Genomic DNA, 14,398 nt, shown 5'->3' with positions numbered 1-14,398 from the left:
TTTCTCGCTGGAGTCTGGATTTGAAGTTTTTTTGTTTTAAGATAGCGACCTTCATGTCTGTGATCGCGTGACCAGAGAGATTGAAGTGTTCTCCGACTGGTTTATGAATGTTATAATTCTTGACATCTGATTTGTGTCCATTTATTCTTTTACGTAGAGACTGTCCAGTTTGACCAATGTACATGGCAGAGGGGCATTGCTGGCACATGATGGCATATATCACATTGGTGGATGTGCAGGTGAACGAGCCTCTGATAGTGTGGCTGATGTTATTAGGCCCTGTGATGGTGTCCCCTGAATAGATATGTGGGCACAGTTGGCAACGGGCTTTGTTGCAAGGATAAGTTCCTGGGTTAGTGGTTCTGTTGTGTGGTATGCAGGAAATAGCCCAGCTTAATTGTCATGCACATTGTGTAAAGAGTTATCACTTTGGATGGGCTATCACCAGCAGGAGAGTGAATTTGTGTGGGGGGGTGGAGGGTGAGAAAACCTGGATTTGTGCTGGAAATCACTTTAGATAAGCTATTACCAGCAGGACAGTGGGGTGGGAATAGGTATTGTTTCATATTCTCTGTGTATATATAAAGCCTGCTGCAGTTTCCACGATATGCATCTGAAGAAGTGAGCTGTAGCTCACGAAAGCTTATGCTCTAATAATTTGCAACTGGTCATTTATGAAATTCATGAGATGGTGTACCTCAGTTTCCCCTCTTGTACAACAGACCAAGTTTGCAATAGTTTCTCTGCTGTACCAAGCTTTAAGTTTATTCTCAGGTAATAGCTGAGACACAGCTTCAGATTTTAGCACTGTACACACACACACACACACACACCCCTTAAGGTTAACCTGTCCCCCTTATTTTCAGGCTTGACTTGTTTTTTTCACCTCCCTTTCCTGAAGGGCCATAATCTGAGTCTTCTAGTAGCTTGTTTGCTGACCAGATGTATTCAGTTATTTGCAGCTCCTTTGTGCCCATCAGCTAGGTAATTTGCATTTACACACAGAAGCTTACTAGCTTGCTTTTGGATCCAAAGCTGTTAGCAGCTCAGACACTGTCTTAAAAGGGAAGCATTTTACTTCCACCAGAGTTCTGATCACTTTCCACTTTCATCTCCTGCTCCAAAACACAGCGATCTGAAAAAGAAAGCACAACCTATTGTGGCTCCTTTTGGAGCCCTATTAGGATTTTAATGAAGTACCATGTTTTATTTGCATTTCTTTTACTCCTTTTCCAATATACACTGCACATGTCCTGGGAAAATGCAAATTCCTTCCATATAGTTTAACCTCCATAACATCATATTAGCCAAATTAATTTTACACAAGGTATAACTGCCTCCCCCATGCCTACAGAGTTTTCATGCAGAAAGTTTTCAAAGCAACAATCTGATCCCCCAGAGCCATCCCAAGGCTCAGTGTTCCCATCATTCCTCCCCTTTTCCTTTTCTTTTACCTGTGTGCACACAAACAAAATTCTGTTTTGCCTAACATCCCTTGCACTGTGATTACTCTTTTTTACACAACTGTACCCCGATTACACTTCCATCTTGTACAACTAGACACAACTAGGGGCAGCCAAATTAAGTTCCAAAAGAAACCTCTTCCATCCTTTAGTGATTTTGATTACATTACCCAATAGTCAAATAATTTTGCTCGGATTCTCTCTCTGCCTGCTGCCTGCAGCAGTCCCTTATAGACCATTTCTGTGGGAAAAGGGCCCATTTTCCCTCAGAATAGCTATAAAGGCTTCTGGGGACAGAAGTGTAGTGGTGGTAGTAGCCACTCTACCTGACCCCCTTGGATAATTTAATTACCAAGCTTCCATCCAATGTGACTGCACAGAGTTGCACATACAGTTACATTTATATAACTGGGTTTTATCATTAAACAAAAACTTCCTTCTTGACATCTCACATAAGTATCCAAAGTACCCTCCATTAAAACTTCAGAAAAACAAGAGTGTGGAAAGGCAGGTTGCACTTTGAAACTTTTGTTTTTTTTTTTCTCACTCCCCCAGGACCAAGTCTCAGATCCAGTCTCTAAAGGTGGTCTGTTAACTCTGCTTTTGACCTTAAACCCTTTTGTGCCAAATCATCTTTCACTATCCCTAACTAATTTACAACCCTTCAGCAGCCCTTGCTGAAGCAGCACCAAACTTGAAAGATTACTGGCAGCTTCCCATAATGCTGCCCTTACTTCAAACCTCTCAAGCAGACTGAAGTGCCTCTTTTCCCTGGGAGGCATTCAGTCCCCATGGGCAGGGACCTTCTTCCCCTACCCATATACCAAGGAGGGTGGGCTCCTCAGCCACCCCCCATACCTCTGGGTCCCCTAACACTTCCTCCATTTCCTTTTTAATCTTATCCCAGGTTGACCCCTGTACCTGGTATGGGCCCTGGTCCTCCCTTATCCATTTATCCAAAAAATCCTTTACCCTGGCTTGCCAGAACCCGCAACTACCATCACGAGAGTTCGCGATACCCCCTCCAAGCAGCTGCGCGGACTGTTGGGGAGGGGGACTTACAGGCTGCCACTCACCTATCCAATGCGATGCATCTGAGTCACGGCACCAAGATGTTAGGGGGCTTATTCCTTCACCCACTTACTTCCCTGGTCCTTCTCGCATGAACAGAGAGCAACAATACCCGAAGTCCAAAGGTGCAAACAATTCAATGTTTATTGGGGTGAACTTCCAGCAAGCATGATTCCAGTTTCCTTCCTTAGTATCCTCCTTCCCAGCTCTGACACCACAAAGCCTTACACCTGTGTCCCTGTTCCCATTCCTGCCCTTAGCCAAACATGATTCCAACTTCCTTACCCCCATTCCCTGTTCCCATTTCCCCCTTTAGCAAAACATGATTCCAACTTCCTTACCCCCATTCCCTGTTCCCATTTCCCCCTTTAGCAAAACATGATTCCAATTTTCTTACCCCCATTCCCTGTTCCCATCTCACATGCCCACCCCCACCCCAGTCACTTCCTCATTGACTACAGATTATATAGTAAAACTTGAGTTCTGCTTAGCTATACCTTAACCAATCATTTTCCTGAAATTTAACTAACCAATCCTAACATATTGTAACATGATTATGTAACCAATTATATCCCACCACCTCAATTAGTTTACACCCAGCAAAATTAATTATACAGCAGACAGGAACAATCACAGAACCAGACAGAGATTATACAGACAAACAACAGCAAAGTGGGAACTATAATGACAAAACAATACAGAAGTGAGGATTTCACATCCCAGCTATTGATAAGTGAGTTCTTGCCAGACAGGATGCTATCAAACTAAGTTTCCTTTTACATTTTCTAGGCACTTCCCTTTCTCTGGAGGTGATAGGAATACAATCCTGTCCTGATAGTGCCTAACAGCCCAATAGCACCTTATTTCAATGTGACTAGTTTGGAATGTGAGGAGGGGACCGGTCGCTTCCCAGCTTATGGCTGCCTCTGCTGCTTAGCCAAAGGCCTGAGCCTAAGCACAGGGCCTCAGACTGTCACAGTAAGAGAAGGCCCTTACACCAGCAGACAGTGATTTTGATTCTTTCTTTTATACCTCTAGAACTAGCCAAGTGATAAGAATACACCTAAATTCTTAGAGTATAGGCCTTTACAGACAGGCCTGAATATCTATATCCTAACAGTGCTAGATTTAGGATAAGCTGGGATGGTTTGCTTAAAATTTCTCTTTGAAGTAAGTTATCAGAGTTGGTTAGATCTAGGGCTGGCCCTCTGCACTAGGGCAAATTTCCCCTGTAGATTTCTTAGGAGTTTTGCCTGGACCAATGCCACTTAGGGCTTGTCTGTCTACACACAAAATTGTTCCTGATTAGGTCCCTGGGTGGAAATGCTTATTCCAGAGACAGAATGTCTTGTTCTGTGGGGTATTGAAAACTGAAAATTGTGATCTATCACTTTAAGTTCTCAGGTTTTGCATCCAATGACGTGAGCTGTAGCTCATAAAAGCTGATGCTCAAATAAATTTGTTTGTCTCTAAGGTGCCAGGTTTTCCTTGTCCTTCTTGCACACTAGGGGGCTCTATAGGGAAGCATAAGACCTGCCTAGCACGCAGCAGCAGTCAGTCTGCAGCTAGCCAGCTAGAGTAAGGTGGAGTGAGTTGTGCCTTTTTGTTTTAAGTAGCAGCCTGTTTTGTCTCTCTCTGTTGTTGAGTTTTTTTTTTTTTTTTTTTGCATTCTTGTGTGTGTGTGTTATGGGTCTGAATTCTGAGAAGTAAAGTTGTGTTACATTGTAACCTTGCAGCAAAGGTATTTTGTGTTTTTTTTTTAATCTAACTTCTCTATTTCTATGCCATGAAACACAATAAGGCATTTTTGTTTCAGAATAAGAGTGTCCACACCTGGAGTTAATCAGGAATAGCTATTGCACTTTAACTTCACACCCTGCCTTAATCAGAAACAACTTTCCAGCGTAGATCTTGGTACAAGGTTTTGCTTTTCTTCCTTAGTTATAAAGCATAAACTCAGATGCAGGGTGAATTAAAGGTCTAAAGAGGTGAATGACCCTTTCTTTCCCTCCTGTGGTTCCTCGGCAAGGCCTTAGAAGTGAACCAGGACGTGAACTGTGTGACAGATTTTATTCAGGAGTGTGTGCACCTGCTCCAGGAAATGAGGACGCAAAAGAAGAAAGGATCGTTGTATGGCGTTCCTGTCAGTATCAAGGATCCCATTGGATACGAGGTGCTTCTGTATTTCCTTTTTTTAAAGACGCATGTCATGTTGAGATAAGGGAGTGTAATACATTGGGGTTGGTTATAAAATACATGGACCACTGTATTGAGAGGTATAAAGAGCAATAGTTCATGTGGCTGTGCACTACTGCCCTCTGCTGGATAGAAGTGAAACTGTTCATATGTGTCAAAAGCTCTGTGCTGCTGCCAGTGACCAGAGATTCTCCTTTAGTTCAATGGGTAGGGGGCTGTGCTTTTGGAGTAGGGGGTCTGAGTTCTATCCCTGCTGATGCTGTGAAGTTCCATGTGGCTGTGGATTCATTACAGTGTCATTAAACTTCATTAAAAGTATTGGCTCAGCCCTGAAATATCGGTGAGCTTGATTACGGCTCTGCCATCAGAGTGTGAGTGCAATGAGACTGCACTGAAACAGCGTCAGGGCCAGGTTGGCAGAAAGATCCCTGTGATCGATTGAGTCAGCTGCCTTGAGGGGTGTGGAGATATCAGAGGGGGGTGACTTGCAGAGGGCTGCGGGGATAAAAGGGGGTGTCAGACTGTAAGAAGGCATCTCATGGCTGGGACTGGAGAGCAGTCAGGACATGTGGGGGAAATCGCTCAGAAATATGACCCCCAGGAGAGAGAGGAGGACCTTCAATGGAGCTGCCAGCCCTTGTATCATCATTAGTGGCCACGTACCAGAGGACACGGGGAGGCAGCTGCCTCTCCGTTTCTACCCCTCATATCAGGGCTCAGAGGTTTCATTCGTGGTGACCATGGTGTCAGTCCCGTGTATCTAACATGCTCTGTGTCTGCCCCCGTTCCAAGGGTCACGTGTCCACCTGTGGCTTGGGACAGTACCTCGGCTACCCGGAGCAAGAGGACAGCGTCTTAGTGAAGGTGCTGAAGAACCAGGGGGCCATTCCGTTTGTGAAAACCAACATCTCCCAGTGCTTGATCAAGTAATTGGCTAGTTCTCCTCGTGACAAGGATTGCTACTTTTCCATATCCCCCTGCCGTGGCGATAGGTGTGGGAGGGTGGAAAGACAGCTATTGACTCCAGTAGCCTTCAAATCTGGCTCTCAGTGCTTAGTGAGAGAGAGAAACTCCAAAGGCCAGACTGTCATTGCCTTGCCCGTGTGACTAATCATGTTGGCTCAGATCCAAAGGTATTTAGGCACCTAACATCAGTTGAAATCAATGGGAGTTAGGAGCCTAATAACCTCTGAGGAACTGGGCCGTTGTCTTCTCTGGGACTACTCTCAGCAGCAAGGTGGTCCCAACTGGACCGTGAACATTCAAGATCCAGTGGAAGTTAATGTATCCCTTCTTTCTGTGCTCAGTGTAGGGTGCCTCCCACCCCACCAGAGAGCCTTCCCAGCGCTGCTGGGGATTTTGCTTCAGGAAGGTGCTGATGGAAAGGGCTGAGCGAGAGCCACGCGGCTCTTAGTAACTCTGTGCACTTGGGGTGGCTCAGGCCCTGCTCCCCCTTCCTGTGTTTACCTCAGAAATGCTCACACAGGGCAGCAGCAAGGGCTCCGGCAGCTCCCGCTGGGAGGAAATTTCCATGCAGTTCTCCTGCTGTGCCATCAGCCGCAATAGTCCAGGCACCTATGCAGGAGAAATATGCTGAGGTTACTGCTCTCCAACAGATAGGACCCTACCAATTTCACAGCCATGATAAACGGGTCATGGACTGTGAAATAAGTCCTTCCCTGTGAAATCTGATCTCCCCCATACTGCTGGGAGTGCCCCGGCTTGGGGCTCCTAGCTGCTAGTCCAGGCGGGATGGGGGGGACATGACTTGTCCTTCCCCTACACTACTGCTCTCGGTGGGGAGATCAGACCCACCTCCAGAAGGAGTGCAGAAGTGAGGGTGGTACCACCCTCACTTCTGTGCTGCAGCAGTCCCAGAGCTGGGCTCGGGGTGCCCCCAAATGGTCCGGAGCTCCTGGGCATGGTTAATCCACCACTTGCCAAGACTAGCAGCTGGGAGACCCTGGCTGGGGCGCTCCCAGCAGAAATGGGGAGATCAGACCCACCTCCACCTCCGGGAACCTCCTCCAGCTGCAGGAAGCTCCGGGGCTGCAAGAAATGAGGGTGGCAATCCTGTGACCCCCTACAACAGCTTTGCAATCCCCTGTGATCCCCTTTTGGGTTGGTTACAACTCTGTGAAATTTCAGATGTAAACCTCTGAAAACGTGAAATTGACTAATTTTCAAATCCTATGGCCGTGAAATTGACCAGAATGGAGTGTGAATTTGGTAGGGCCCTACTAATAAAGGACTATATTGTAGGTGGATCAGGGGCATAATGGAAACCCAAACTTCTACCCCCCCGCCCCCCGCCGTTGTTCTCCAGTTGTGAGCTGCGTTTTACCTTATTCACCAGCAGCAAGTGACCTGTGGTTGTCCCCCTTTATTGAGATCACTGTTGAAGTAGGAGTCAGGACATTTGGTCTCGGATGATCTGCTGGGCTCTTTTGCCCGTCGGCCTCAATGGTCTTTTGAGCTGAGATTTGGGTGCTGTAGTCACTTCAGTCATGTCCCGGGAAGGTGAGAGGTTAAGCAGGCCTCCGTGTCCTTCAGCACTAGAGAAGGGAATGTGATGCAGGGAACTGAGCTCACTTCTATTAACTGACTGATGCTTTCCATCTCGCTCAGCTACGACTGCAGCAACTTGATCTTCGGCCAGACGGTGAATCCGCTGAACCACAAAAAAAGCCCCGGCGGCTCCTCTGGAGGGGAGGGGGCGCTGATTGCTGGAGGAGGGTCCATCCTGGGCTTTGGGACAGATATAGGTGGGAGCATCCGCCTGCCGTCCAGCTTCTGTGGGCTGTGCGGGCTCAAGCCGACGGGCAACAGGCTGAGGTAAGTGCTGAGACCTGTTCCCAGCTGGCCCAAGGGCTGCGTTGGTTTCTGCGGCACTGACAAGGGACTGATGGTTGATTTCTGCAGAGCCCCTCACAGGTAACAAGGAGCTTCCATGGCACAGCATGTGCTGAGACCAAGTACCCCCCACCCTAAATTGCTGCCACTGGGGGTGAAAACCCATAGCCCAAAGCCAGCCTGGTCCTCGGCATTGTGAATCAAATCCAAGCCTATTGAAAACCCAGCCCCCTCTCTCTGAGTATCATCACAGACCTTGAAAGGCTGTGTCCAAATGCCATTGAAATCATTGGGAAGACTCCAAGTGGTCTCAGTGATCTTTGGATTGGGGCCTGCATGGGCAGGTCTTGTTTTAAACTCCTTGGGACTTAATTCTGCCTTGCAGGGTATGAGTAACTGCCAGCGGCTTCATTTGGGACCCAGATCTGTATCCTGTGGTGGAGAATAGGACCCTAGTGGATTAGGTGGAGGGGCTAGTGCTGAGCTGCTCCCCTTCCATTCTCAGTGGTTACCCCACTGAGAGGGGCACCGTATATTTCCAGATTATCTGTGCAGAAAAAGGATTGGCCTTTCCTCATTAAAGGTGATCCAGTGGGCAGTGAAATCCATAGGAGCCTTTCCCTTGATTTCACTAGGTGCTGGGTCAGCTGTAAGCTGATTCATCCCACAACTGGGTGGGTTTCTCCCTTATCACTAAACTTGGCAGTTGATCTGCTGACAGATATTAAATCTATTTCTCTTGCCTGTCCCCCCTTCCCTCTTCAAATGCCTCCTATTGTTATCCACAGTATTTATGTGTTTGTTTATTTCTATCTCCCATGATCCCTCCGGAGCTAGCGGCCCTGTCAGTTACGTCCAAACAGGTGAGCCATTTTTTCAACTACCTTTTCAGTCTGAACCTCTGGCAACAGATATTAACCACGGTGAGGGTCTGCGAGAGGAACTAGACTGGGACACAGGCATTTAGGGTTCCATCCCTGGGTGACTTTGGGCAGGACACTTCACCTCTCGGTGTCCCAGTTCCCCATCTGTAAAGTGGAGGTAATAACCCTTCCTTTGTCTCTTGCCTACTTAGTCCCTTGTCCCAAAGAGATTACGGTCTGTCTTGTACAAAGCCGAGCTCCGCTTGAGGCCCCTGGGTTCTACTGTAATGCAAAGAAATACTAATTATAATGGAAACTGTCCTACCTCGATGGTGAGCCACTCAGTTGGATATGAAATCTGGGAAATGCTCATTTAAGTGTAAGTTTCAGCCAAAGGTGGGATATAGTGACTGGGACTCAGATCCACCAAAACTTCCGCTGTCCCTAGAATCATAGAATCATAGAATATCAGGGTTGGAAGGGACCTCAGGAGGTCATCTAGTCCAACCCCCTGCTCAAAGCAGGACCAATCCCCAATTAAATCATCCCAGCCAGGGCTTTGTCAAGCCTGACCTTAAAAACTTCTAAGGAAGGAGATTCTACCACCTCTCTAGGTAACACATTCCAGTGTTTCACCACCCTCCTAGTGAAAAAGTTTTTCCTAATATCCAACCTAAACCTCCCCCACTGCAACTTGAGACCATTACTCCTTGTTCTGTCCTCTTCTACCACTGAGAATAGTCTAGAACCATCTTCTTTGGAACCACCTCTCAGGTAGTTGAAAGCAGCTATCAAATCCCCCCTCATTCTTGTCTTCTGCAGACTAAACAATCCCAGTTCCCTCAGCCTCTCCTCATAAGTCATGTGTTCCAGACCCCTAATCATTTTTGTTGCCCTTCGCTGGACTCTCTCCAATTTATCCACATCCTTCTTGTAGTGTGGGGCCCAAAACTGGACACAGTACTCCTAGGAATAGCCTCTCTTCCCATCCATGCTCCCTAGCCCTTCAAGAAGGGCGCTCTCTTCCCATACACTCTCTTTTCTGCCCTCCTGACCCATGGACTTCTTGCTGTGTCCCTCCCTGGCTCAGCTCTGGGACAGGCTCAGGGGGTCAATTTCTCCAGTCCTCACTCAGGTAGACCTGTTTTGTGACAGCCCCTTATTAGACCATAGAAAGCCCTTTATTCATGCCAGGCTAACTATTCACAGCTCTGCCCCCGGGACCTTGAACTTGGACCTTATCCACATTTTGGGGGGGAGGAAATGCTTTTCTGTGTGTGTGTTTGTGTGTGAGTGCGCGCACGTGCAGGGGGGTGGGTGGGTTCCTTCTTTCTCCAAGATTTGGTACCGTAGGAGCAGTTCCGTCAGAGATGCTATATGGGCAGAGTGCACCTGAGGAGGTCAAACTTAGACATAAATGGAGTTTTTTATTCCATGAGCTACACAGTTCATTCTAGATCTTCAAAATATTAATTTACCTCTATTATCACAACTGTAGACAGACATGGAGACTGGTGTGTATGCTACAGGCATACCTGGCCTTGATACACCTGGCTACTTTGGGTGAAGCTCAAACATTTGGCTTAGTGGTTAGCTGCATGTGTGTTCTTTTACTCCAGTTACAGGAATGGTCGGGCCAATGGCGAGGGACGTGGACAGCCTGGCTCTGTGCATGAGAGCGCTCCTGTGTGACGACATGTTCCGCCTGGACCCCACAGTGCCACCCCTGCCCTTCAACGAGAAGGTAGGTCATTGAATGGTGACCAATTAACATTAGACAGTCACACTGATTAGGCTCCTTCTTTTGCTGAAATTTACGTTGTGGTCTAAAAAGCCGTGATGATGTTGGCTTAGTTGGCCAACGTCTTCACATCCTACGACCTGGTATCCTTGGGGTCAGGGTGTGGGAGGACATCCTCTGGGGACCCTCTGACATGGGGAGGCCCTGGAATGTGTGGGGCTTGAAGGAGGCTGTTGGCTAGAGCCTTGGAGACAGAGAGAATAACAGATCTGAGCACCCATGATGGAATCACAACCACAGGGCTTGTTGGGAGAGAGAACTCACTGGGGACAGGATCTTTGAGTTGGGAGAAGGGAGGGATCAGAATCAAGACCTCCTAGGATTGGGCTGAGGATGGAGGTTTGCCCATCATTAGCCCCAGCTGGGAAGAGTCTGGTCGATAGTGGTTTAATCCCATTTTCCCCACAGTTCTGGAGACGTTAAGGACAGGTATGTCTCCTTTCAGGTGTACTCCAGTTCCACCCCCCTTCGGATCGGGTACTATGACACGGATGGCTATTTCCTGCTACCTCCTTGCATGAGACGGGCTGTGCATGAAACCAGGATGCTGCTGCAGGAGGCTGGACACATGGTACGTTCAGTGGCACCAGCCTGTTTGTTCATAGCCAGATTCATTCATAGGGTCCATGTAACTACATGAATCAAAGTGATAAGGAGAAGCAACCTGACTGACTGCAAGGTGTAGGTTAATTAACCCTCTGAAGCCTACCAGGTCTCATGCCAGATGGCAACAGAGAACCATATATTTGTACCTAGTTATCACACTACCTTGATTGTGACTGGGATGAAACATAGAATGATTAAAATGCCTTTCACAAACACAGGAGGATCAGCTAACGAGAAGATCTTGCAACTAGAGATAGTTAGGAACTGGAATTTTTGTTCCATGGGAAATTCCAACATTTCAGAAAAATATTTTTTCCTGAACCAGAATGAAAAACCGAAATTTCAACACTTCCTATGAAACAAAACTCTTGAAAACTTCGCTTCAGCTCAATTGGTGTTTTGTTTAATTTTCAATTTCAGTGTCGTTTCCGTTTTGACTTTTGGCATGTGGTTTTTAAATTTTAAAATACACTTCAACATTCTTGAAATGCTTCATTTTGATACTTTTAAAAGCAAAATTTGGTTGAAATCAGCATGCTCCTGTGGAATTTCAGTTTCGATAAAATGGCATTTTCCGATGGAAAAAGACATCTTCAGCCAGCTCTAATTTCTCTCCTTTCCATTCAAAGGTAGCACTCAGACTTCCTCCTGCATATTAGCGTTTAAGACTCTGTCTAGGTATTTCTACTGTACTCATATCTGTGCCGTGTAGTCTCTCCATTGGATGTAAATTATTCATCCGATTTCAGGCTACTAGGTAAGTTGTTCTGGGGAACAGACGGACGCTCTCAGTAATTCTTCTGTGTTACCTGGCCCCACTAAAGTCTGGAGTATCTTTTGCTCTTAATTTTAAAAACAAAAACAAACACAGTATTTATGTAAAGACTTGTGGGCCAGCTGGAGTAAACTGGTGACCTCAGTGGAGCTATGCTGGTTTTATTTTTGCCAGCAAAGGACCTGATCCTATGTGTTTTGGTGTTGCTTTTACACTTTGGCAAAATGGTTTTAGTGACTAAGAAACTGGGAGTTGCACCTGACTCTCTGTGGACTTCCCATGTGACTTTGGGCCTCGGCTGTAAAAGGAGGCTAATCAGACCTTTAGAGGGTGCTTTTGGTTCTTTGGCTAGAAGATGCTGTACAGTATGACTGTATGGTATTACTTTTAGTAAGACAAAATGTCAAAGAAAAAGGATAAATTGAATAAAATAGGAAAAGCTTTCTCTCCTCTCCTCTCCTCTCTTCTCCTCTCCTCTCCAATTTCTTTTAAAATCTAAGTATTTACACCCATATTATGCAGGAACTCTTAAAAAAAACCCACAACCATTGATGAGCATTATTACACTCCTAGGTGTGTTCATGTCATCTAGCAAATGAGCCTAGGCAGGAGTTAAAGGATGATAATATTATGGGCTACTCTGCAGCTTGCACCCTTAGAAGTGTCCCGGGTGCAGATGGGTGCTGAGCGAGAGTCCTGTTTGTACTGCAGATCTTGGCTACGTGGAGGTAGGATGGTCTTGTGAAGAAAGCACTGCAGTGACACTCCGGAGATCTGGGTTTAATTCCTGGCTCTGCCAGGCAATCCCCTTTTCTCTTCCTTCGCCCAGTTATTTGTCCAATATAGTTTGATTGTAAGGGCAAGGGCTGCATTGCAACAGAATTGGGTTGCCTACATCCCTTAGGACCTTTCAGATTGCACTGCAAGTCCTTTGGGGCAGGGACTGGCTCTTACCATGTGTACGTACAGCGCCCAACGCAGCGGGGGCGCCAATTTCAATTGGGGCCTCTGGATTCTACCAGAATATAAGTAATCGCAAGGAAGTATTGTCCCCTGGTTTATGAACCACCTCGTCTTTCACCCAGCTGATCCCGTTCATCCCCCCCCGGATCGACTACGTCATGAACGAGCTCTTCATGAAGGGCCTGTTTGCCGATGGCGGCGCGGCTTTACTTGAGAAACTGTAAGTGTGACCTAGCCCGCCCAGGCGCAGCGGGGTGGGTGGAACTAGCGACAGCAGGCTGGGTCTCCACAACGAAGCCCTGGAGTGAGGGAAAGAGCAGCAGGCACCCGGGACCATTGCCTAGCCGTGCTGCGGGCCTGTCTGCTCTGCCTTCCATGGAGTCCTGCCTGCTTCCAGCCGGGGCGAATGTGGTCCGGATCTGCTATAGGAGGGGCCGGTCCTGACAGGCCGGTGGAGCTAAGCCCCACCAATGAGGCAGTGCTTAATTTGTAATGAAAGAGGTGCCGGGGCTCAAGCAATGTTTTTACACTCATACCTGGTGCAGCAAGCCCAGAGGTGCTGGGGCGCTGAGCTGCCCGGCCCAGAGGTGCAGCGGTTTGGGTGTGTGGGAGGGGGCTCAGGGCTAGGGGCACAGGGTTGGGCGTGCAGGGGGGTGCTTACCTTGTGGAGGGGGGGCTCCCACTGGCACAGCCCTGCAGCTCCTAGGTGGTGGAGGGGCTGGGGGCGCTCCGCGCTGCCCACACCCACAGGCCCTGCCCCCGCAGCTCCCTTTGGCTGCAGTTCCCGGCCAATGGGAGCTGCTGTAGCAGGTGCTCGTGCCCCTCCACCACCTAGGAGCTGCAGGGACGTGGAGCCAGGGAGGGAGCTCCTGTCAGCCCCGCCAACCCGCCTGCCCAGCACCAGCAGGGGTCCCAGGCCACCTCCCCCAGCACCCGTGGCATCCCGGACAACCCCCCCCCCCCAGAGCACCTACAGTCCCCTGCCCAAGTTTTAGTCACGGGTATTTTTAGTAAAAGTCATGGACAGGCCACGGGGGGTGACTTTTTGTTTACTGACCGTGACCTGTCCATGACTTTTACTAAAAATACCCGTGACTAAAATGTAGCCTTAGATATGTCTGACTACACACACAGCGTGTCCAAGCCTGTGCTTGAGCATCCACACCGCTTTGTAATCCTGGGTTCATAGTTGCTGGACCTGGGTCTCCCAGCTATGCTCACACGTCCATCCTGCACCACACAGACCTTCTGACTCAGCTCTGTGGCTTGAGCTGTGTCCACACTGCAGAATGACAGGGCTTGGACCTGAGTCTCAGTGGGACTTGGGCTTTGACCGCCCCCCAAGCAGGGTCTTATGACCTGGATCTGGAGCACTTGCAGACCTGAGTCACGTGGATGTGGGTGTCGATGGAAGTGGGGCTTGTGCGCAAACCTGAGTCAGAGCCTGGGCTTAGTGTGCTGTGTAGTCGCACTCTGAGATTGCAAGGGGCAGAGGAAGGAAGCGTTGAACTGGGAATACGGCCTTCAGCTGGGCTATTGGGGTTCGGCCACAGAGCATGGGGCCAAATGTCATTTTGCCTGCTGCTCGAGCCCCGCCACTTGTTCTGGGCACCAGCTGCCACTGGCCTAGAACCTCTGGGCCAATTCCTGTTGGGCCTACCCTGGCGTTTATCCAGGCAAGGGGTCAGCCAATAAGCCAGCTGGTGCCACTGAGTGATGCCATGAAGAAGAGTAACATGATAACCTAGGCTACTGCTGTAGGGAGGCTAGGAGGCAGGCTTTTCCAGCCTCTTGCTTAATAACAGGG

General features: G+C 48.2%; 1 protein-coding gene across 1 annotated transcript in view; it reads left to right on the top strand.

Annotated features, from left to right (window-relative positions):
• LOC140916609 (vitamin D3 hydroxylase-associated protein-like) overlaps positions 1-14,398 on the top strand; it is a 29,477-nt gene that overhangs the window by 4,797 nt on the left and 10,282 nt on the right. The window contains exons 3-9 of the mRNA XM_073358277.1: positions 4,564-4,707; positions 5,523-5,656; positions 7,359-7,565; positions 8,421-8,446; positions 10,066-10,190; positions 10,693-10,818; positions 12,714-12,811. Of these exons, the coding sequence (XP_073214378.1) occupies positions 4,564-4,707; positions 5,523-5,656; positions 7,359-7,565; positions 8,421-8,446; positions 10,066-10,190; positions 10,693-10,818; positions 12,714-12,811 (860 nt within the window). The remainder of the gene's footprint in view (positions 1-4,563; positions 4,708-5,522; positions 5,657-7,358; positions 7,566-8,420; positions 8,447-10,065; positions 10,191-10,692; positions 10,819-12,713; positions 12,812-14,398) is intronic.

This window comes from Lepidochelys kempii, chromosome 8 (genome assembly GCF_965140265.1).
Source record: "Lepidochelys kempii isolate rLepKem1 chromosome 8, rLepKem1.hap2, whole genome shotgun sequence".
NCBI lineage: Eukaryota > Metazoa > Chordata > Testudines > Cheloniidae > Lepidochelys > Lepidochelys kempii.
This window is presented reverse-complemented; position numbering and strand designations above follow the sequence as displayed.